Source organism: Cygnus olor, chromosome Z, assembly GCF_009769625.2.
Source record: "Cygnus olor isolate bCygOlo1 chromosome Z, bCygOlo1.pri.v2, whole genome shotgun sequence".
NCBI lineage: Eukaryota > Metazoa > Chordata > Aves > Anseriformes > Anatidae > Cygnus > Cygnus olor.
Window position 1 is genome coordinate 502,076 of NC_049198.1, and position 22,320 is coordinate 524,395.

General features: G+C 45.6%; 1 protein-coding gene across 1 annotated transcript in view; it reads left to right on the forward strand.

The window, feature by feature from the left end:
* Positions 1-22,320, forward strand: part of ATP8B1 (ATPase phospholipid transporting 8B1) — a 35,343-nt gene continuing 13,023 nt past the window's right edge. Inside the window, exons 1-15 of the mRNA XM_040539980.1 lie at positions 1-58; positions 10,578-10,770; positions 11,944-12,041; positions 13,383-13,496; positions 14,043-14,141; positions 14,240-14,301; positions 14,755-14,827; positions 14,923-14,993; positions 17,039-17,121; positions 18,300-18,458; positions 18,636-18,724; positions 19,402-19,592; positions 20,411-20,619; positions 21,705-21,748; positions 21,886-22,042. Of these exons, the coding sequence (XP_040395914.1) occupies positions 10,590-10,770; positions 11,944-12,041; positions 13,383-13,496; positions 14,043-14,141; positions 14,240-14,301; positions 14,755-14,827; positions 14,923-14,993; positions 17,039-17,121; positions 18,300-18,458; positions 18,636-18,724; positions 19,402-19,592; positions 20,411-20,619; positions 21,705-21,748; positions 21,886-22,042 (1,630 nt within the window). The 5' untranslated portion in view covers positions 1-58; positions 10,578-10,589. The remainder of the gene's footprint in view (positions 59-10,577; positions 10,771-11,943; positions 12,042-13,382; positions 13,497-14,042; positions 14,142-14,239; positions 14,302-14,754; positions 14,828-14,922; positions 14,994-17,038; positions 17,122-18,299; positions 18,459-18,635; positions 18,725-19,401; positions 19,593-20,410; positions 20,620-21,704; positions 21,749-21,885; positions 22,043-22,320) is intronic.

Below are 22,320 nucleotides of genomic sequence, written 5' to 3' on the forward strand. Positions count from 1 at the left end.
GCGGCCGTCGGGGCATGAGCGGGCCCTGAGCCGGCGGGGCCGGGACCCGCGCCCACAGGTGCCGCCGGCGGGGGGGGCCGGGCTCACCGGCGGGACGGGACGGGACGGGACGGGCGGGGCCGGGACTCGGGGGTCCCGGGGCCGGGGCCGGGCCGTCGGGGGGCGGCCGCGCCTTGCAGGGCCGCGGGGGCCGGGGGGCCCGCACCGAGCGCTGCCGGGGCTCCGGCCGCGGGGCTGCTGCGGGAGCGGGGGCGGATCGGGGGAAGGACCGGCGGGCGGAGAGGCGCTGCCCGGGGCTTCCCCGGTCGCGGCAAGGCCGAAGAAAGCTTCGGAGGCTGACGCCAAAACGGCTCTGAAGCTACTTCATTTATTTATTTACTTACTTATTTGTTTATTTATTCGCCCTGAAGTACCGTCTCAGCAGCCCGAGGGCTGTTTGCTCTCTGCTCGGCCATTTAAAACCTGGACACCCGCACTTGCTCGCTGGGGAGCACGGCGCAGGCGGGACGGCTCCTGCTTCTCCAGCCCGGTGCCGTTCGCTCAGGCGGGGCCGGGCCCAGGGTGCTGCTTCTTCCTTTCTTTCCCCCCATCTATACGTGAGGAAAATAGCTTTCGTGCTTGTGGGGTGATTACTCGCCAGTCAGTGTTTATACAGCCCTTAGAGCAGTCACAGGGGTCTGCATTAAGGAACTGTCCTCGTCCTACAGCAGCGAATACTGAAAAGTTGCTTGTGAGGTCGGTCACTCTCTTGGAAGACGGAAATCCTCTTCGGACAGAAGCAAACCAGCGTCTCAGGCCCGTTTCCTACTTCTTAGTGTCTGTGGCTTAAATAGCATCCCTTCTCTGAAGGGCTAAGTAAAACGGTGCTGCTGCAGAACGGACCAGCTGATGAAGCCCTTACAGCTGGCTTGAACGTCAGCAGGAACGTGTTGCGGCTGAAGACGCCGTACTGTACTGTGCGGGGTGCTCCTGGCAGGGGGGAACAGCGCTGCGCTTCTGCCTCGTGTGCGGTGGGCTCTGGTGGAAATAGCTGCGGGGAACTGAGCAGTGCCTTGGGCACGTCGACGGGGCTTTTAACGAACCTGGCTCGTGTAAACCCTAACTGAAATTGCGTCTAGATTCCGTGGGTTTAATTCCTGGCACAATATGTCCTTACAGACTCAGATTTGCTCACAATTTTCTGATTGGTTCTGATTTTTTTGTTTGTTTTGATTTATTTTGTTTATTTGGTTTTCTTTTCCAAGCCTGATTCAGGTGTCAAGTGGTATGTGATCATTTTGTGTTTTTCTATGCCAGTCCCCGTGCTGCTGTTACTGAAGTTCACATTAGCCTGTGGTTGCTTTTGTATCTGTCCCAAACCTGTATGTGTCTCTTTGTTAACGTCAGGTAATATAACGCTCCCTTTCAGTAACTTGTGAATTGTTATCTTCATTAGATCTCCGCTGTGAGACGGCCTATGAATATTCCAGTCCCTGGGTTTGCAATTTGTGATGATGAATTCAATAAGCCACTTGCTTGCTTTGCATGGAAGTCCTCTATTTAAATTAGTTAGAATTAATTTTCCATGTTCTTTTGTTGTTGTGGCTTTTATTTTGATACCATTGGTAATCATATTGGGCCTGAAGGTAATGTGCTACCTGCATTTAGATACGGGGAGGGGGCCGATTGATTTTCTTTTGATTATGAGGGGTTTTGATGTTCTCCCTCATCTGTTTCCTTTATCTGGTCTCTGTTAAATGAGGTGCTTTGTGTAGACGTAATTGAATGCAGGACAGTAGCCAGGACCTGCAGAAACCTAACCCTGGCTCTGTCTGTGACTTACCATTTCTACTGTGGCCTTGGGCAAATCACTTACCCTCTCTGCGTGTCCGTGCTTGTTGGGGTACAGGACGTGCTTCCCGTTATGGCCCTCGGAGACAGGGGGTTCAGGAGCTCCCAGCCCATTTCGAGGATGCTGCGCTCCGTGACAGCCCCGCTGCTGCACCTTTGCTCTTCGGCAGCCTTACCCAACTGTTCTGTGACTCACAGCACTGCGCTTCGTGCTGTGGTTTTTCCTCAGGTGTTCTTATAAAAATTAGAAACATATGTTTAATCTGGCAGTAGAGTTGGACAGCTTGGGCAAGTTCACAGGCGCCTTTGTTTATAGAAAGGCGTGCAGTGATGTGCAGGGAGATGTAAGGAAGAAGTGGAGGAAGGATAAGCGCTGCAATCTCCAGCCCCGCAGCAGGAAGTGACCCGTACTTTTTACTGTTAAAAATGCCTGTTGGGTTCAATGCGGGAGGGTAACACCCAGAAAAATAACTCTATTTAAACTTCCAAAAAGTCTTCCATGCCAAACAATACGGCTCATGTATGCACTAAAATATTTCTGCTTTTGTTAAATCTAAACCATGTTGTTCTATACCGTGAACCTTGAGAGGAAATTAACGATCTCTAGAAAATGCAGGTTGAAACCCCTTCAGAGTACACTTAAAGCTACAGCTTGAACAAAGGTTACGAACTTTTCTATTATCTGCAAAGATAACTTGTCTTGACTTGGACTTTAAGAGAAGGGAAGTCTGTATATCTGTTAATGAAAAATCCCAATGCAGATAATGGGTAAAATTATTATTTTGTCTCTGTAAGTGCCCCACCTTCAACCATCCTTGCTTAGCCTCGACAACTCGGACTGTAGGCTACGGATCTCTCTGCCATGATTGTTTTCTGTTATGTTGTTGGTAAGTGCCTAGTCAACTTCTTCCTTCTGCAGAGTCCTGTTGGCTCATGGTGATAATTTACTTATGTTCGTTTTCATACATAGCTGCCTACAAAAATTTTAACATTGCTATGTTAGTGAGTACACGATGACCACTAGTTTAATTCCAGTTCTTCCTGGACGGGGAAGGTTGGGTTTTGTTTCTTTGATTGTTTTGTTGTAGTAGTTGGTTTTTGTTTTTCTTAAATGAGGCAATGAGGTGCTTTTCTTTAGCTGGTGCAGTTGTGCAGAACTGAGATGAGAAGCACTAGAACATTAGGAGTGAAGGCATTTGGAAACTGGTGGCCCCCATATTTTCCTTTTCTTCTGATCTTGCATGCTTTTTTTCCTTTTTTTTTCTTTTCTGTTCTTCTTTTTTTCTGCCAAGGTTGGTCTTGGACACCTGTCAGCAGTACAAAACTGCACTTCCACTTTACAGTCAGCTCTCTCCAAAGGGTTTCAGGGCTCTGATGCCTCAGCTGTTTGTCTAGAACTAGTCCTTGTAGAAATGGTCGCTTCCCTTCAACCAAATTTGAAAATAACAACTTCGTAGAAAAACAGATTTCACAGATCCTGGTGGTACCACTGTGTTAGAGTGTTACCCTGGTGTTTGCCTCCTGCTGGGGCAGGTTATCTGTGTCCTCACGGCCTCCAAGGGGAACTGGAGTTCATTCTTTGTAGAAGAAAGATCTGCGGATATTACAAGGCTGGCCGGTTGCAATGCCAATAAAAAAATCTCTAGGAGCTGGAAGTGGCCCAGTTCAGTAAGTCCTTGATCCTTGCAGTTGAAAATGCATGACCAAGACACATTTTTGGAAACACCTACTTAATGAGTGGTTGCCCTTGGCACGTCTCTGGAGGCTGGTGCGTACTTTTCCTGTTGCAGGTTAAGTGGGAAGAGGTCCCGCAGCTGTCTCCGCGTACTGTGCCGAAGCACTGCTCGTGGCAGGGCGGTCTTAGTCGAGTACATGCATTTTGCCAAAGCAGTTTATTTACACAGTGGGAAATATCAATAAAAGTTTGCTCGTATCTTTATTTCCCAACATCCTTGTTCAGCACAGATATGGCACTTATACACACATGCGTCCAGGATTTGGGGCTGGAGGAAGGACAGAAGATAGAACCAAGCTGACTCAAATGAGAGCTGCTGCTTACAAGACAGGTTTCCCAAGATTTTCTTGTGTTGCAGCGATAGCCTGAGTCCCTGAAAGGGCTATCTGAATCTTTTTGGTTCTGCTGCATGGTCTCGGCCTGTTGGGCGTGAAGTGTTCTGGTGAGCTGGGGTTTGTGATGTAGATGCACTGCTTCACCACAGGTGTTTCACCCTTAGCCATGTCTAATCACTTGAATTTTAACCTTTTAGATGGGAAGTCTGAGTCACCTCGCATTAAGCATGTGTTGGCATTGCTCAATTCCGGCAGGTTTCAAGGTGGGAACTTTCCCCAAGGTCACAGTGCAATGAAGGAAGGTGTGTGGCAGCTCTCATGGACAAGCAAACCTCTGCTGATGTCCTGCACTCCGAGGCGTTCCCGTTTGAGGAGTTTGGCTGCGCGCTGCTCTGTTTGCACAGCGTGAGCATTCAGCAGCTTTGTTTTCCTGAAGCGGCGCTGAGAAGCGGGGTGTGCCTGTTAGCCGGGTGCTCAGGACCTAGTTGGCCATGGTGTCTGGGCAGTCTGTTTGATGTACCAAGCACCGAGCCCGGCTGTTTCTGGTAGCTGTTGGGAGCACCTAGGCTGACATCAAGGGGTATCCACCGTATGTGATGTATTCTGAATAGTAGGAATTATAAACTAGGTTTTTTCCCTAATGCAACATTTACTTGATTGACCTTTAGGAGTTGAGGCTTCAGCTTCAGGATTCCAGGTGCATTTGAGAAACCCCAAGTAAACTGAGTCTTAGGTAACATTTCTGGGGTTTGAGCTTTCAGCTTTTCGTGAGCTCCTCTCTTTCACCTCTATCTTGAGTGTGTCATAACATATGCGGTTAAGATAAAGGTAGTTAAGATGTATGAAACCGAAGAGGGGGAGTCGTCTGCTGGGCCTCCTGCTTACAGACAAGGAAGCTGTGGTTGGGGTGTGAAGGTCGGCACAGTCCCGCATGCAGTGGCCGCGCGATGGTGGAGTTCAGGATCCTGATAGGAAGGAGCAAGGCAAGTCCACAGTCCCGGACTTGAGGAGAGCGGACTTTGCCTATGCAGGGATCTGCTTGGACGAGTTCCATGGGGCACGGCCTTGGAGAGAAGAGAGCTGGTTGATTTTCAGGGATCCCGTCCTCCAGGCGCAGGAGTGGTCTATCGCGGTGAGCAGGACGTCAAGCAAGGGTGGCAGGGGATGTGCACAGATGAACAAGGAGTTCCTGACAAAATTCAGCCATGGTACTTGATGGGGACTGTCTCAGATGAACAAGACCATGCCTCCTGTCACAGCTGAATTAGAATAGTTATCTAAACAACTGAGGTTGCCCTTGTCCAAGGTATTTCCAGAGCTGGGGCTATACCACAGTCATGGTACACTGTAAGGGTGCATAAAAAAGTTGGTGTGTTTCAGAACAAGTGACCAATAGAAATCATTCCTCTTATATAGATAATTGGGGGGTGTTCAATTATTTTGAAGTAGTCACTCAGTGAAGTAAGCCTGGCTGTTACGTGTGAGGTAGCTACATAAATTGGGGAGCTTAAAGCATGCCCGTCACATGGCAATCTAACCGGTGCTTACGAGGGCTTCAGTTGTGAAGAGGGAGGGTTAATTCCTTGGCCCATTAGTGCTCCATGCTCTTTTGTGTAAAGACTTTTTTTTTAATTCTTATTCATAAATTTTAGGTAGAAGGTTTGGTTTGTTCAGAAGATACTTGTCTGCCTGTCCAAACACTTGTTACCGCTAAAATTTCATATCTGTTCCGTGCAGCCTGTGACCTATCTCATATTTTGGAAGCAGATCTGGTTTTATTATTTGCCTGTTACCTTGCAGAAGCTCTTCTTACAGGTAGATGAGTTGATTTATATATTTTTAATGAAGGCCGATACTCTATTAAAGCATTTGGCCGGGATCACTGAGGTGAGAATAGAAATGCAATATCCCGCCATTAAGGGACTTCAGTTCTGACTGCTGCTTCGTGAGGATTGAATAGCGGGCAAGAAAAGCCGAAGCGTTAGGCCAACCCGTGTTACCAATGTGATGCTTATCAGGCCGGGAGACGGCCTTGCAGCGTCTGGAGGTGTCACAGTCCTTTCAGAGGTCCTGTAATGCTCACCGGCAGCAATGTCTCTGTTTGCACAAGGTGGAGGAAGGTTAGGTGGCAACCACAGGAATTTCACTTTAAAAAAAAAAACAATTACTGTTCTGTTTCCTCCCTGATACTTAAAGAACCCCTCTGAGAACGTGTTAGATGTCCCGTCTAGCCCTTGTTGTGCGGACTAGGTGTCAAGAAACTCGACCCTTCCCTGTTTTCCCGGCTGTCACAGTGAGCGCAGCGCGCAGCACCCATCGCCCCGCTCGAGGGCCGCCTGGCTGCGGGGCGGTGCGGGGCTGCTGCTGGGGGACACCGGGGACACCGCCGGGCACCCGGCTGCTGGTGGCGTGGGCCCCGGCTGCAGAAACGGGCCTTGTGCAACTCGTCTTATCGGGGCTGGCGGACCCCACCCGGAGTCACTGGTGCGTGCCACCACACTGGCATTCCCAGCTAGCACCGCGGGCCGCCTCTGTTTATATTTTAGGTATTTCCATTTAGCTGCGCATCTGTAATAGAAAACAGATGCAGTGGTTTTTCTGTCGTGGTTGTTTTTTGACATCTCATCTAACCCTTGGCATGATTAATTAGTCAATTAATCAATTGAGTAAAGGTTAATAGACTAAAGGCTGAATCGCTTTATATGGCAGGGATCTGAACTTTGGGGTTTTCTGGGATTGAAAACATAATCCCTGACTCATTTCTTCATAATTTCTTCCATCTGGGCAGACTCTCAGTGAGAAGAAAACCTAAGTGTCTGTAAAACCCGGAGCAGGCACCTGGGCAACAGGCCTGACCCTGCCCTGCTTGCAGAGCCACAGCATCGCTGGCCAGGGGCAGGACTGTCAGCATCCCTTCTGGGAGAGAAAAAGCTGGAGCCCTTGCCAGGCGGGAGGTGAGGCCGGTTGCTGGCCTGAAGCCTCGTCTCCAGCAGCGGCTGGCGGGTGCCTGCGGAAGGCACGGCAGGAGGCAGCGGCGTGACGGCCCCGCAGCGCAGCTTGGCCCCCAGGGGTGCTGAGCCCCGCGTCGTGGCACGGCAGGGCAAGGCGCTTCTCTGCCTGCCGGGACACGGCCGGTGTTGGGGCAGGTACTGCTGCTGCCCGTGCCGGCAGGCTGGGAGGCAGCACAAGCCCTGCCTGGCTGGGAGCGCGGTGGCGGCGGGGTTTTCCCCAGCCACAGAGGAGGCAGCCGGGCTGACGTGCGGAAACGCTGCTGCTTGTCACTGGGGAGCTGGCGTAAGGCCAGGTGAAACCACCTTTGTAGTTCAGGCGGCGTGTCTTTTACTTACGGGCAATTGCACCAGCTCCTCGCTCCGCCGCTCCACGCGGGCATGCCCTCCTCCCCAGCTGGCGCGTTTTGTTCCCCAGCTCGCAGAAATAAGAACTGCTGAGCTGCATCTGTCCACGGCCCCCTTCAACGCTGGGATTGCTCCCTCCTGGGGGCGGCGTGGGGGGATTTCCTGCTCCACGTGCCTCCACTCTGTAACACAGGGAACGATACTGTAAAAAAAAAGCAACCTGAGCATGCAACAAAACTAGCGTTCGCGTAAAAAACACCTGCAGGAATGCTGTGGCTCAGTTTTCCATTGCACCGCAGACAGGATGGGCTGTGGTGACTCTGAAAGAAATGGCTTCTGCGTACACACTCTGCTTTTCTGAGTGCTCAGAGCCGCTGCCTGCGGCCGAGGCCCATGTGTCACTCACCTGTTTGTGGCACCACCACGGGGTGCTCGCATGCCTGCCCGTCCTCCTCCTCCTCCTCGCTGCTGGGCCCGCGGGGGCGGCGATGCCGACGGTGGTGGTGCTTGGCCTCAGCAGCGCGGAGGCGATGGAGCTGGCGGCTGGTCATGGGCTGTGCGAGCTCTCCCCGGACCAGACAGCAGCCCGCTGCTGGGGAACACCTGAGTGCCTCCGTTCTGCTCCGGTTTTGTCGGTGCAGTGAGCAGAAGGGTGGCTGACTTGTGTCACTCACACTCTGTGCACTCCACTCTGCCAAAAGCTTGGCCTACTGATTATTAGCAGAGCTCCCCAGTGGTTAACATCCCTCTGGCCAAACCCAGCTTCTCGGAGTAGTGCTGGTTGGTGACAGTGAGTGGTTGCCGTGCACGGCAGTACCTCTGTGCGGCGTGGTATTGCATGCAGTGCTGTGGGTAAGAAAAAAGGTTAGCTGTACAGCACTTGGCATTCTGCTGCCTCACACCTACTTGCCAACACAATTTTATGTTTTATTTCAATATTCCCCAAGTGCTTCCATGGTAACTATTGCCAGGACTGTTTTCAGGAGTCTGTAACAATTTACTGGACCCATTTAGAGGCACAGCCAAGTAGAGGTCAGTGATAAATTCCGAAATTTAGTTTCAAGAAATATTTAGTTAGGTCGGCTTCCTTTTTTCTTTACTGAAAAGGCCATTCCGTGTTCTTGAGTCCTCTTTGTGGGTTGTTTGCCTTCGCAACTGACACTGCGTGACACCGTGCAGAGCTTGGGTCTGCCCTGCCCTGCCTGCTCCGAGCCTGCCCAGCACGCGGGGCGGTGAGGGACGGGGCGCGGGCAGGGCAGCGGGGCTGGAGGCGAAGCTCCTGCGAACCTTGGGGCCTCGGGGCTGACCACATCTGCTCCGGTAGCGAAGTGCTGTTTGGAAGCTGATACCAGACTTGGGACGCAGTGAGGCGCTCAGTCTGGTGATGTGTTTGGCTTTTATGCTGGGTCTTCAACTGCGTCGTGACTAGGTCTGGTTTGAGAAATGTGGGTTAACCACGCTAGAGAAGAGACCCAGGTAAGTCATGTGAGCCCCAGAGAATAATGTTTGGCTCGTTGTTCAGAGCCAGGCTTTGGAAACCGTGACTGTTGATGGAAATGCTTGCCTGAAGTTGTCACGTGCATTTCTCTCTCAACAGAGGGAAAACTTCTATTTTTTGAGAGAATTTGAGCTTGAAACTCTGCATCTCGGATGAGTTGCCTAACTCCAAGGCTATGGAGGAAAACAGGCAATACTTCCACAAAAATTTCAGGTTCCACACCTTGTATATTGGTGACTAGCTGTCATAGTCCCAGCTACTTACATCGGTGAGCAGACTCTAACAGCTTGAGTGGTCTTGGAAGAAGCTGTATTAATCTGCGCTAAATCAAACTGTGCGTTCATCCGATACCTGCTGGTTTTGTTTGATTTGTAAGCTGGCAGTCCTGAAACATTAGCTTGTGTGCCAGGAGAGCACGATGGTACTGAGCGTGGCACGTGCTGGGCTTCCAGCCCACAGTCATGTCATCCGAGCAGCATATTAAGTGCTCATTTAATATTTATCTCTCTCATAAGAGATATTAAGGAGGGAGGCCATTTGGCTTTGCAAAAATGGAAGGTAACGTGGGTGCCGGCGGGGTTTGGTGTCAGCCCCGGAGATTGCTGTTTGCTGGTTTTGTCGACAACAGCACGTGGGTAGGGTAGCGCTGGCCTTGCCTCCTAAGGCCGGGCTCTTGCGTTACGCGGCCTGGTCTGCCCCTTGCCTCTGTGGGGGCGTGAGGCTGTCGGGGCAGCTGAGTGGGGCTGCTGCCCGCAGGACGGCGATGTCCCCGTGGTGGGGAGGGCCCAGTGATGGCCAGAGAGGTGCACAGCGTGCAGGCACAGCTGGAGGGGGCACGGGCACCCGGAGAGGGCACGGGCACGGCTGAGCTGGAGGCTGGCGCTCCTCCCAAGCATCAGGGCTGAGCCAAAACGGGGCTGCTGGTGCCAGTGCTGCGGGGGGCAAGGTGAGGCTGGCTGGGGCTGAGGGGCTTCCTGGTGCACACGGGGCCCTGCTAGAAACCCCCGGGGTGATGGAGCCCCTTCCTCTCCTCAGGGCTTTTAATTTCCTACAGCTTTCACTGTGCTAGCACAGACAGAGCAGAACCTATTTCGAAGTGGTGGTCTTCAGAAACGAACGCAAGTGGAGCTTCGGTACAAAGAGTTTGGGAATTGCCTGGCTGAGAATGAGCAGGGCACACTCATCAGAACAATCTAAACTGTTGTAACGATTGGTAATTAAAATGCCAGGACAGCCAGCAGAGCGATAGGCTGGCCAGGCGGAGATGGAAACCACCTAGGAGTTGCGCGGGTGGTTGTTTGTGTGGGACTGGAGGGGTGGAGTTGCACACCAGTAGATGGTTTCTGGATTTAGCTTACAGCCGGTTAACTGGATGCTGTCCCCTGCAGCAAACAGCTGAAGCTGCAGGCGTTGTCTCGGTGATCTAAAAACGCTGAAGGAGGCTGCAGCTCCTGCAGCTCCTCCTCACCCCTCCATGCAGGTCAGTGGCGTGGCCCCTGGGAGTCGGGTGTTCGAGGGCTTGCTCATCTCCGTGTCCCATTAACGACGGCCTGCGTCATGACCGTAGGGTGTTCCTTGGTCTGCCGTGTGAGTGTGTCTAATTACATACAGCACAACGGTAATGAGGGACTTGCTGTGAACATAACTGCTGCGTGACTTCGGTCCGTACTTGCAAACCAAGCCTGTGCTCTAAGCTCTTCCAGGGAAACTGGTTTCAAATGTGGGTTTTGCTGGCCGGTATTGACGGAGTGAAATTATGGGGACATGGTTTCCTGTACTTGCTACGATGGCTCCGCTCCTGAACCTTTACAAAATGTTTGCAGGGCGTTAGCGGCATGAGCTCGGAAAGGGATTCGGAGACCACCTTCGATGAGGATTCCCAGCCTAACGATGAGGTGGTGCCCTACAGCGACGACGACACGGAGGATGAGCTGGACAGCCGGCAGCCTGGTGTCGAATCAGAACAAACTCAAACCAACAGAGGCACTGAGGAGAGCCGAGAGACGCTGAGAAAAGGTACTGTTAGGTTAGAAACTTGCTTTGGGTAGCAAATGATCCTCAGTACAGATGCTGAGCCGTGTGTGGATCAATTTGCTTTTTGTGGCTTATTTGTCAGATAGGATTTGGAATGGCTTATCCAAATGTCTGAAGGAGTGATTGGTAGCAGTTCATTTTAACAGATACCAGTATGAAAATCAACTTAATTCCAGTCGACAACCAGAGTTCTGTGCCACTGCCTGTTGCATACAACTACTGATCTGCCTGGTGACCTCGTGTTAATTAAGGCAGGTGCTAGTTGTACGTAACCCGTGGTCTGAGAACTGCTTGAACAGAACTTCAGTTAACTTGTCTTCCCCATCACCTGGAAATTTGAACCAGTATAAGCCGTTTTTTTCTGTTTAGTGGGTTGGTTTCCATACATTTCTAAATGATAAGGGCCCTTACTGTGGAGATGGATGGTTTGTTAGGAAATCCTTCAGAACCTTTTTCCCAAGGGAAACCGTATGTCGAGTCAAACTCTAAATGACAAATACTGAAGGTGACAGGAGATAAGGTTGTTTGGTTGTTCTGTAAGCGGTTTTGTCAGCTTGAGGTCCAAAACTTCAGAAGGCTGCTGCTGACATCACTTGTTTAGTTTTGTTAGATTTGCTGCATAGTGTAATTTATATTCCCAAGGTCTCAAGCAAGCAAGCAAAATTGATGGTTGAAGAAATAAAATGAGTGCTTCAGGTTTTTGCTTACGATTGCAAAAGAAATCATTGCACGATTTGGTGATAGGAATTCATTTTTTTCAAAGGATGGTGAATCTATTTTAAAAAAAGACTGAGAAATCCTGTTTTGGGTGCTGAGTGCTTCGCAGGTGTTAGCAAAAGCAAACTGGAAGAGGGGAAAGAAGGGAATTTAGCCTGACTAAATGTTCCTCTAAGTTTTCAATTTCTCATAGAACTTCCAAATTGTTATTTTACTTCTTCCTTGCTGAGATTATATTTTAATTGTTAGTAAAGACAAATAAGCTGGACATTTCTTGAAAACCCTTTCTTAGACACTTTAATAAGAAAAGCAGGTACCGGTCTTGTTTCAATTGAAAGTACCTAACAAATATGGCATTTGAAAGAAAGGGAAGGCAGATTGGCTTCCTCATGTTTACAGCAATCAGATGTTGACCCATTTTCACCTTGTCTCTTCCAGACTGCAGCTGGCAAGTTAAAGCAAATGATCAACACTTCCATGAGCAGCCCCAGTTTAAGAGAACAATACTTCTGTGCTTCAAAAAAAGCAAATATGCGGTAAGTTTTCTTTATCTCAATTATGTGATTATAGTACTTGTCAGGGTGAACGCTTTCTTAATGTCAATAAGATCTTTCCAACCATTTTTGACTCATCTAAAAACCACAATTAATACTTCCTTAGGATTTCCATCAAAGGTAGAGAAATATCATTGACTTTGGCTTTATGAATGGAAAAACAAAGTATCAAGAGACTTGCTTAAGATGAGATAGAGAATTAGAAGCCAGGTGTCCTCAGTCCAAATTCTGAGTTTTATCTGCTCAACTATGGCTGTTGCAAACATCCAGAAAGGTGTCACCTTTCGTATAAGAAGACTTCATGTAGCGTTAAGCAATATCCCAATAAAGCTAGACTGAGGCAGTCTTAAAAGTAGACATTTGGGAATGTTCAGTCATTTAAACAGTGTCATTCCAAATCCACCTGATTATGATCAAGGCAACTTTTTTTAAAAAAAAATCTCAATTATCAAGACAAAAGGCTCACTATTTTTTTTCTATCCTAATTTTTTAACTTTGCAAAGTACATAAGCTTTTGTGCTAGTATGTGGTGCTGGTTGTGAGTGACAGAGGATTGGACTTGGTGGTTGTGTGTGGACTGTCTGGCTTTATCTGTGATGCATTGGCCTGTGTGGTTTCCTTGTGTCTGCTGTGGTATCTGCCTTGTAGATATGAGGCAGTTTGGGTTATTTCATGCATGGTTATGAACATTTAATAGTAAAACTTCTACAGTTGGAGCCATTATTAAATGGAAGTCCTTTCTGCTTCAACTAGGTAGGGACTGCCGCTTATCAAGTTAACCTCTGCTGGGTCTCACATTGTCCCTCCTGAACAAGTCTGATTAAAAACCTTTTGTGTCTGGATGCATTGTTTGTGGTTTGACATCTGAGACCAATTGTATCCCTAATAGTGATACTGTGCATGTAGCAAATAAAATTGACATGCATCAGAGAGAAGACTGCATAGGACAGGGAGAGCATTGAAGTCCCCCCTGTCCTCCCCCTTCTCCGTGCCCATCTGGCAGTGCCATGTGCCCTGTGTCACTCACCTGGGCCAGGCTGTCTCCTTTCCACGTGGTGACTCTGTGATGCTCTGTAGTCCTTGCTGTAGCTAGAGTGGAAGTGTGAGGTGCTTTTTGGGGTGTGTTAATGTCAGTGCAGCAGACCTTTTTGTCTGGTTTCATAAAGACAGTGACCCATGGGAAACAGTTGACGAGAGGTAAAGCTCTAACAAAGTTTATAGGAAAATTTTCACTAGTAAAATGCTTTACTTAAAAATATGAACTGCACATTTGTAAAGTAAGAAGAATCTGGTGTTGTGAATGACATTTGGTTTCTTCAACAGGGAAATGCGATTAAGACATACAAGTACAACCCCATCACTTTTTTACCGCTGAATCTGTTTGAACAGTTTAAAAGAGCAGCCAACTTCTATTTCCTGGTCCTTCTCATTTTGCAGGTAAAGCATAGTTTATAGAGAATACTAACTGTGAAGTGAGTTTGAGGTGCTAATCTACTGAGCTGAATACTACTTATGAAACCGTTCATTGCTATCCTGTTAGGAAATTGCAGGTTGCTGCGTAAGGGACTGTAGCTGAACTGTTAGAGAAACTAAGCACATCTTAACAGAAATCCCAATCAGCCTACCCTAGCTTTGTATTAGCTAAGATGAGCTTGTTGCAGAGGTTATGAAATTTTTGAGGACAGGGTGTTTCTTTTGGCTATTACTCTGTAAAATATGATGGCCTTTAAGTCCCATCCATGAACCAGAAGCGCCAACAGAAAATATGAGCAATTACAGTTGTTAAAGAGAAAACAGCCCTGAGGTACAGCAGCACAGTCAAAATCTCCCCTAGAGATTTTTTCATCTTCACAACCTGCCTTAAAATTCTCTCTCTGATGTGTTGGTTTTCCTTTTTATGTTTTAACTGTCCCAGTCCTTAATGTCTCTGAATTGAGTTTGATAACAATCCTGTAATGAGCTGATTCTCTTTGTCTCTGACAGGCGATTCCTCAAATATCTACCCTGTCATGGTATACAACGCTGGTGCCCTTACTCTTGGTTCTGGGAATAACTGCAGTCAAAGACCTAGTGGATGACATAGTAAGCAACATGTTCTGTTAATAAAAGCAAAAGAAAACAGTGTTGTTCTTCAGCTGTGGTATGCAGTGGGGAGTACATTCTCTGCTCCTGGTTTTCAGGCCCGTCACAGGATGGACAACGAGGTTAATAACAGAACATGTGAAGTCATCAGGGATGGAAGGTTTGTACTGTTCACTTCTTAACTTAGTAAGTAAAGTTTGTTGCTTTGGTACAAAGCTTCATCACAGATCGTAAACCACAGATGACAGGGAAAGTTCAGCTTTTTGTTCTCTACTGTTCCATACATCTGTGCGAAAACCTAATTGGAAACAGATGAGAATTGCCCGAAGGAGTCATTTAAACTTAGTTCTGTGGCAGTAAATCTGTGCTAAGAGCAACTTACTTGGAGAGTTGGACAGAAATTCATATATGGGTGAACAGGAAAGAGCAGAGGTAGGTTCTCTTCTAAGTTTTAGATTCCCAACTAAACTGCAGTTTCCAAAACAACAACAACAAAAAAATCTTACCAAGATGTAATGTTTTCATACTAAGGAAAGTTTAATATTTCAAGATTTATAGATTGTATACTGTTCTAAATTAAATAGTAATAATCATTAAACTATCTTGATATTAGGTTCAAAAACACAAAATGGAAAGATATTAAAGTTGGTGATATCATTCGTCTGAAGAAAAATACTTTCGTTCCTGTAAGTGCCTTAGATATGTTTGTTTTATGTTTCTACAGAATTCTGTACAAATCTTGACTTGGATTTATTTGCTGCTTATTTATTTGTTTCACTAGGCTGATATTTTGCTGCTATCCAGCTCAGAACCAAACAGTCTCTGCTATGTAGAGACAGCTGAACTAGATGGGTAAGGTTCTACTTAAGGATTTCTTAGATTTATTTTTGGCTTCCTGGTAAAAGAGCAATAAGTGTTTATTTCAGAAGTAAGCTAATGTAATTTAATACAGTTATTGTCAGGGTAAGGGTGCAATTAATTGTTTTGTCTTAGTCTTCATGGATAAGGCCAGCCCCTAAGTCCCTATGCCAAGAAGCAATGGTGAACTGAATGGCAAGCAACTGGTAGTATATGATGGTCCAATTAGGGACCATCTGTACAAATTGACCCCAACAGACTTGAGAGGATACATCTGAGGGTGGTAAGAGCTGGCTGACATCATTCTAAGCCACTGTCAATCATCTTCAAAAGATCACAGAGATCCAGGGAAGTCCAGAGGCTTCGAACGCAGCAAGTATCACACCCTTCTACTAAAAAGAGCCAAAATGAAATCAAGAAAACTACAGACTAGTCTGCCTCACCTCAGTCCCTGGAAAAACTGTGGAGCAAGCCCTCATGGAACCTGTGTCCAGGTACACGAAGGACAAGAATTTGACTGGGGAAAGCCAACAAGGATTAACATTGTGCTTGACCAAACTGGCTATTGCTTTGTGTATCGAAATACGTTGCTCATTGGATATGGAGTCCATTTCGTAGCAGAAGATGCCATTTACCTTGATTTTATGAAAATATTTGATATGGTGTCCCACAAAAACAAAACAAAAAACAAAACAAAAAAAACTGGGAGTTCTTGTGGACAGCAAGCAAGACAGCGGTGCACCTTTGCAGCAGTGGGAAGCTGTGTCCTGGGCTTCTTCAGGCCCACTGTAGCCAGCAGATCAAGAGTTGTTCCATGCTACCTGGCACTTGTTAAGCCACACCTGGAAAGCTGTGTCCAGTTTTTGATCCCCACAATTCAAGGAACATTAAAATCTGGTGAGGGTCCACTGGAGTGTCAAGATAGTTGAAGCATTGGAGTACCTGGTACACTAAGAAAAGGTGCAGGAGCCGGATTTATTCAGCCTGGAGAAGTGAAGGATAATTTCATCACAGTCTTGCGATATCTCATAGTTACAGCAAAGATGCTCTGTACACAAGGATGCACATTGACAGGACAACAGGACAAAAGCAATGGATGCAAGTTACCTCGGAGGAAATTCTGTTTGGATTTAAGAATGGTTGTTCTCGTGGTGAAGAATTTTTACCACTGGAATAAGTCACCCAGAGAGGTGGGAACACCTCCCTTGCTGGAAACAATGAAGGCTTGGCTTGATGGAGCCCTGGATAACCTCGTCTAAGGTCCTGCTTCTGACAGGAGGTTGGACTGTTGATTGCCAGAGGTCTCTTCCAACTGGGGCTTTTCTATTATTCTAAGCTCTTTTTACTCCTTGTCAGTTAGAGTGAGAAAATTAAAAAAAAAAAAAAAAAGGCAAAAAAAAAATCCATGTTTTCTTTGGAATTTTTTCATAGAAACTGCTTAAAAAGGGTAAATCTTAGTGTCTCTGTCACAATTGCTTTGTAAGTGTTGCTTTAGTTCATGTTATCAGAAAAGGTAGTGCTGATTATTTTTATTTTAGAAAAGGCTGTAGTGATATGGACTGCACCTAAATTAACTGAAATGATAGTTTTTCTGAATAAACAATTATTTTCTCACTCAGCTTTTAGTGATCTTAAAAACAATAATTAATCACGCAGAAGAAGGATCTGTTTATACTGCGAATGTTTGTTCTCAGTTGGAACTTTTAGCAATGTCAGTTATTAAATCCTGTTTTCAAATACCCATTAATCAAACTTAAATATTGCTTTAGAAAAACAGTGTTTCTGAGCACCCTCACTTTTCCAAGTACAGGGGTGCTACTGTGTCAGGTTTCATTTGTGAGGAGAAGCAACCAAGCAGTGTAAGAACTAGTCCTGTTGTTTATGAATGTTTCTCATCCATGCAAATGCATAGCTCAGCTCGTTGCTTCCAAGTGGGAGGTTGGTGTCTATGGCGTATTGTTTTGCTTAGTTTAATTTGTTCAAACTTCTTCCTGTATCAATGTTTTCAATAAAATGACCTTTTTATCCTTTCTTTTTAGTGAGACTAACTTAAAATTCAAAATGGCACTGGAGGTAACAGACAAGTATCTTCAAGAAGAAAGTGCAATGGCGGGCTTTAATGGTTTGTACAGTTGCATTTTTATTGTTACAGGTATTCAAATGTTGCTCAGTTTACAGTACAAGTAAATAAAACACAGGTGCAGACTGAAACATTGCTAATAATTCTTGTGACACTGGAGTTAGTGGCTTCCTAGCTTTTGTCACAAGGCAGCATTGGCAAATTGCACAAGGAAACTGCTGCTGAGCAAAATACAGTCTACCTGAAGATTAGACCTTTGCCATGAATGAGATATGACCCACTGAGTAGGGAGGACAGGACCCTTTATTACCATTTGCCTGCCTGTTTTCTTTTTTTGTTTCTGTGTTTGCTTTTTGTTTGTTTGTTGGTTTGGTTTTTTTGTTTGTTTGTTTTGTTTTTTTTTGGGGTGCCTGCTCCTGTTCTTCTCTTCCTTACACATCCACCAGTCTTGATTACAGGCAGGGTGCAGGATCGGGGACACCGCTGTTTGGGCCTCAGAGTGCCGTTCTGTGTTCCTCTGTAGCGATCAGCTTTTATATTGCCATTTACACTTATGTATTTATTTACTTATGCCTGAAACGGAGTTTGGATGATTCTAAGTGCAGCATGAACCAAAATTTTAGAATGAGCTCAGTTTGGGGTTGGAAACAAAAATGACCAATCATAAAGTAGACAGTGGGAATAGGGCAAGTTCTAAGAGTCGAAGTAAGAGGTCTCTTTTAGCTGAAATATTCACATATATCTGAACAAGTAGCAGTTTATTTCATGAGATTTGTCTTCTCTTGTGTGATCACTGCTGGTAAGTCTTCAATGGCAAAATGAGCTGAACACTGTGTTCATCCTAGAGAGATCCAGAGAGAGACTCGCTGTTGTAGGCAGGCCATTGTTAAAACTTGAGAAATATTAAAAGAAACTTGGACAAGAAAAGCATCCTATTTGGCAGTAAATGCTGTGTGTACTGATCTTGGTGCAGAAATGGATTATTTCTTCTATTTCAGTCTGGAAAATGAAAGGCCACCCAAGAAGCCATTTTTAAAATGTCAGCAACACAGCACTGAATATTTGTACACACAAAATCTCACATACATGGTTTGTTTAGAACAATCGTACAAAACAACAACAACAAATATCCACAAAGTAAAATAACTTGTATGGTGGATACAGACTGATCCATTTTTATTTAACTATTGTATATTAAACATATTCTCCTGAAAATTTAGGTCTGATTGAATGTGAAGAACCTAATAACAGACTGGATAAGTTCACAGGAACGTTATTTTGGAGAAACATGAGTTATGCGTTAGATGCTGATAAGATCTTACTACGTGGATGTAAAATTAGGAATACAGACTTCTGCCATGGAGTTGTCATATTTGCAGGTATTTATGAAATGAACAAATGAACGTGTAACATTTACTCACTAAAAGTGTGCCTTTAGGAGGGAAATTGTGTCTTTCTCATATGAACTTTGACTATATTTTATATCCCAGGCTTGTAAAATAGTAATACTAATACTTGCTAATGTATTACATCTTTATTTTCTTCTTTATTTTTAGGTGCTGATACAAAAATAATGAAAAACAGTGGAAAGACAAAATTTAAAAGGACAAAAATTGACTCCCTTATGAATTACATGGTTTATACTGTAAGACGTTTTCTTTAAAATTCAGATATTTGAGTTCACTTTTAAGTGAATAGAGTGAATGCAAATTTAAAAAAAGTTGTGTTGTTGGTTTCTTTTTTTTTGCTATAGGAAGTGTGTTTCTACTTTGCTTTGGGTTGGGATGCAGTAGTAAGGGGAGGAATCTAAAAAGGTGCCTTGCTCTTGGTGGAGTCCGTGATCCTTAACTGCAGATGTTGGGCAGTCAACTCAATGCAGAAGTGTGCTCCAAAAGCAGTGTTGTAGGTGCTTCTGGTCCGCACTGAGCTGCTGGGCAGAGCCTTGAGGACCTGCGTCCTGGTCCTGAGGTCTGTTTAGCACCTGGAGAAGTGCTGAAAGAGGAAAAAAGAGCTGGACTGCAAGCAGGCAGAGGCATCAATCGCAGCACGACTGTGGTTCTGCCCTTGCTCTGGGCACGTTCATGAGCCCTACTCACTGCCTGCTTAAGCACATGTATAAACATAAAAACTGTGCTTGGGAAATAGACTAAAATTAGAACGCTGATTATTTGAAGAGACTATTTTGTGGGAAAGATTTGCTTCCCTTCTTTTTACTTAAAAATGCATGTAATATTTGAATACATGTTTGAACATGGAGATTTCAGAGTTATGCCTAGCAAACATTTCTGAAGTGTCTGACAGGCCTCTCTGTGTACACTGCAGATTTTTCTGGTCCTCATCCTGCTGTCGGCTGGCCTTGCCATCGGGCACACTTACTGGGAGCAGCAGATCGGCAACTCCTCTTGGTACCTCTACGACGCTGAAGACCACAGTCCTCCGTATCGCGGCTTCCTTAACTTCTGGGGATATATCATTGTTCTGAACACCATGGTTCCCATTTCCCTCTATGTGAGGTAAGTAAATACCTTGGCCATTCAACAGCTGAACTGGTGATAGGGTTGAATACTAAACTTTGGAATTAATGGTGAATGAACTTAATTTTCCATTGGTGGTAACAGATGCAGCTTCCCTGTGGATGGGAAAGCACACTGATTTGTCTTACTGAAAATATGTTGGATATACTCACCCTCTTCACTGGGATTTTAGAAGAAAGTGATCTGTTATGTATCATTTTCATACAAAATCATCACCCAAAGATTTTTGACTCAGAATTTAAAGATATCAAGCTTTTCTTACAGTATTAAGCATGTATACTTTTTACTTTGACTAAGGAAAAAAAGTTCCCAGACAGTGATCTGTGAAAATATTGGAGACTTGATCTTGCTAGTATTTTTCTTAAAGTAATTCTACAGTCTCACAGTGCATGAAGGAAACTACTTGTAAAATAAAATGAAAAAAACGTATACTCCACATTTATTCTTCAAAACAGAGGCCTTAATACTCAATGAAGTACGGATAACTACTTTTGACAAGCCTGTCTGGAACATATTTAATGTCCTTCAGCCTCCTACATCTTCTTCTCCAAACTGTACTTAAAATGCTGTTCCCAAGTGGGATTCCCATTTGTTATGGGAGCATCATCATCAATACTTTTGGCTTGATCAGGCCATAGAGACTCTTCCCCAGCTGTTGAAGCTGAGCTGTGTGGTCTGATATTAGTTTGAGAGGCCTGTCTAGGGGTGATGGTGCTCTGTAATACGCTGATAAAATGTCATTGCTTTGACATACAAGTTGCAGGTGGGAGTAAGAACTTTTGTTTTATTTCATTTAGTGTTGAAGTGATTCGTTTGGGCCAAAGCTATTTTATAAACTGGGACCTGCAAATGTATTACTCTGAGAAGGACACGGCCGCGAAGGCCAGAACTACCACGCTGAACGAGCAGCTGGGGCAGATCCACTACATCTTCTCTGATAAGACAGGAACACTCACACAGAACATCATGACATTTAAAAAATGTTGCATAAATGGCCAAAGATATGGTAAGTCTGTGCCATGCTGCTGCACCCCACAGCGTCAACCAGCTTTGATTTCCATAGCAAATGCCAAAGCATTCCAGTACCAGGGGTCCTTTTTGCTGATGGCAGTGACACTGAGCGCTCCACACGTGGGTGCAGAGCCAGGGGGGCCTCTGCCCATCTGGCCCCAGGTGCAATGCTGGTCCCCGGGGGCATGGCGCAGCCCTGGTCCAGCCCGCCCTGCCCTGCAGCATGCTTGTGCCCCGTGATCTCTGTCCGGCAGGAGAAATTTGCAGGAGCATTTGCAGAGATCTGCAGGGAAACAGAAGTGCTTCCAGGTTGCACCCTCCCGCTGAAGGGGAGGAACTTTAATGCTGGTTTGAAATCAGGTGCATGAGTCTTCTTACTTTCAAATGAGCTTCCACAATATAGCCCTGGCATTGAGCAAAGCTCCAGAAAAACTGAATTGTTGGAGTTTTCCCATTATTTTCCTCTGGGAAATGGGGAAATGGATGGAGTTGAGTGGAAACTTCACAGTGGAAAAGTCAGAAATGAGTAATTTACAGAATGCTTTGCTTTTCATAGAAATGCTCTGGGAACATTTCTGGAAATGAACCTAGAAACAAATAAGAAAGTGTAATAAGAACAGCAGCTTTTCAGTTTAATGTTAGTTTCTTCCATTTCCAAACTTGTCTGGACTTCAGTGTTTGGAATACACAGTGATGTGCTCCAAACTGAGCTATTATTTGGTCAGTTCAAACAACAAAGAGCAGTTTGCTAATATCATGTGCTTTTTAAACATCGTGCCTCTGAAGAGAGAAGAGGAACTTCTGACAGTAAAAGCTATGTTAAAACAAGATGGATGCTTTATGACAATTCCACCACATTCTCCTTTTCTTATTTTTGCTTTGGTATCACTGGCATAGACAATTACACCCAACAAGACACAAAGGTACTGCTGCTGTGAATGAATTTGCCTTTTTTTTTTAATGAGAGATATTCTAGCGTGATAGATATAATATTCTATATACTGTTGACTTTGTGAATGAGTTGTAAAAACTTCCATTTTTCTGCCCTGTGCCTTCCATCTGATGGTGCTTGCATTGCAGGAGACTGCCGCGATGGAGCAGGGCAGCTTCCGAGCCACCCGGAGGTAGGTTGGTCTGACCTTGCAGAGTAGTCCCTACAGTTTGTAGGGAATGTTGCCTTGCCAAGGTATGAAGGGATGCAGGTAGGCTTGAAGAATTGCACATGAAATAACTCAAACTCTCTCTTCTGTTTTCTAAGCAGCAAGTGGATTTCAGCTGGAACATGTACGCAGATGGAAAGTTCTTGTTCTATGATCACTACCTGATAGAGCAAATAAAGTCCAGAAAGGACCCAGAAATCCAAAAGTTCTTTCTTCTGCTTGCTATTTGTCACACAGTCATGGTCGATGTTTCTGATGGTGAGTATCATTTTTTTCTCTTGTGTAAGGGGAAACAGTGATTGAAGTCCAGTTACACAAGAGAGGTCCAGCACTAATGTTGATCCCATAAATGAGGAGGAATGTTAGGTTGTTCTTTTAAGTTAAACAAAGGCAAGTTCCTGTGCTATTCCCTGTACTGAATTTACCTGTTTACATAAGGAGGATTGTCTTTATGATGGTTACAGTTTTGACAAATGTGAATCTTGAATAACAGCAGATTTAGAAAGGTAGTGGAACAGCTTGTACAGAGGGCTTGT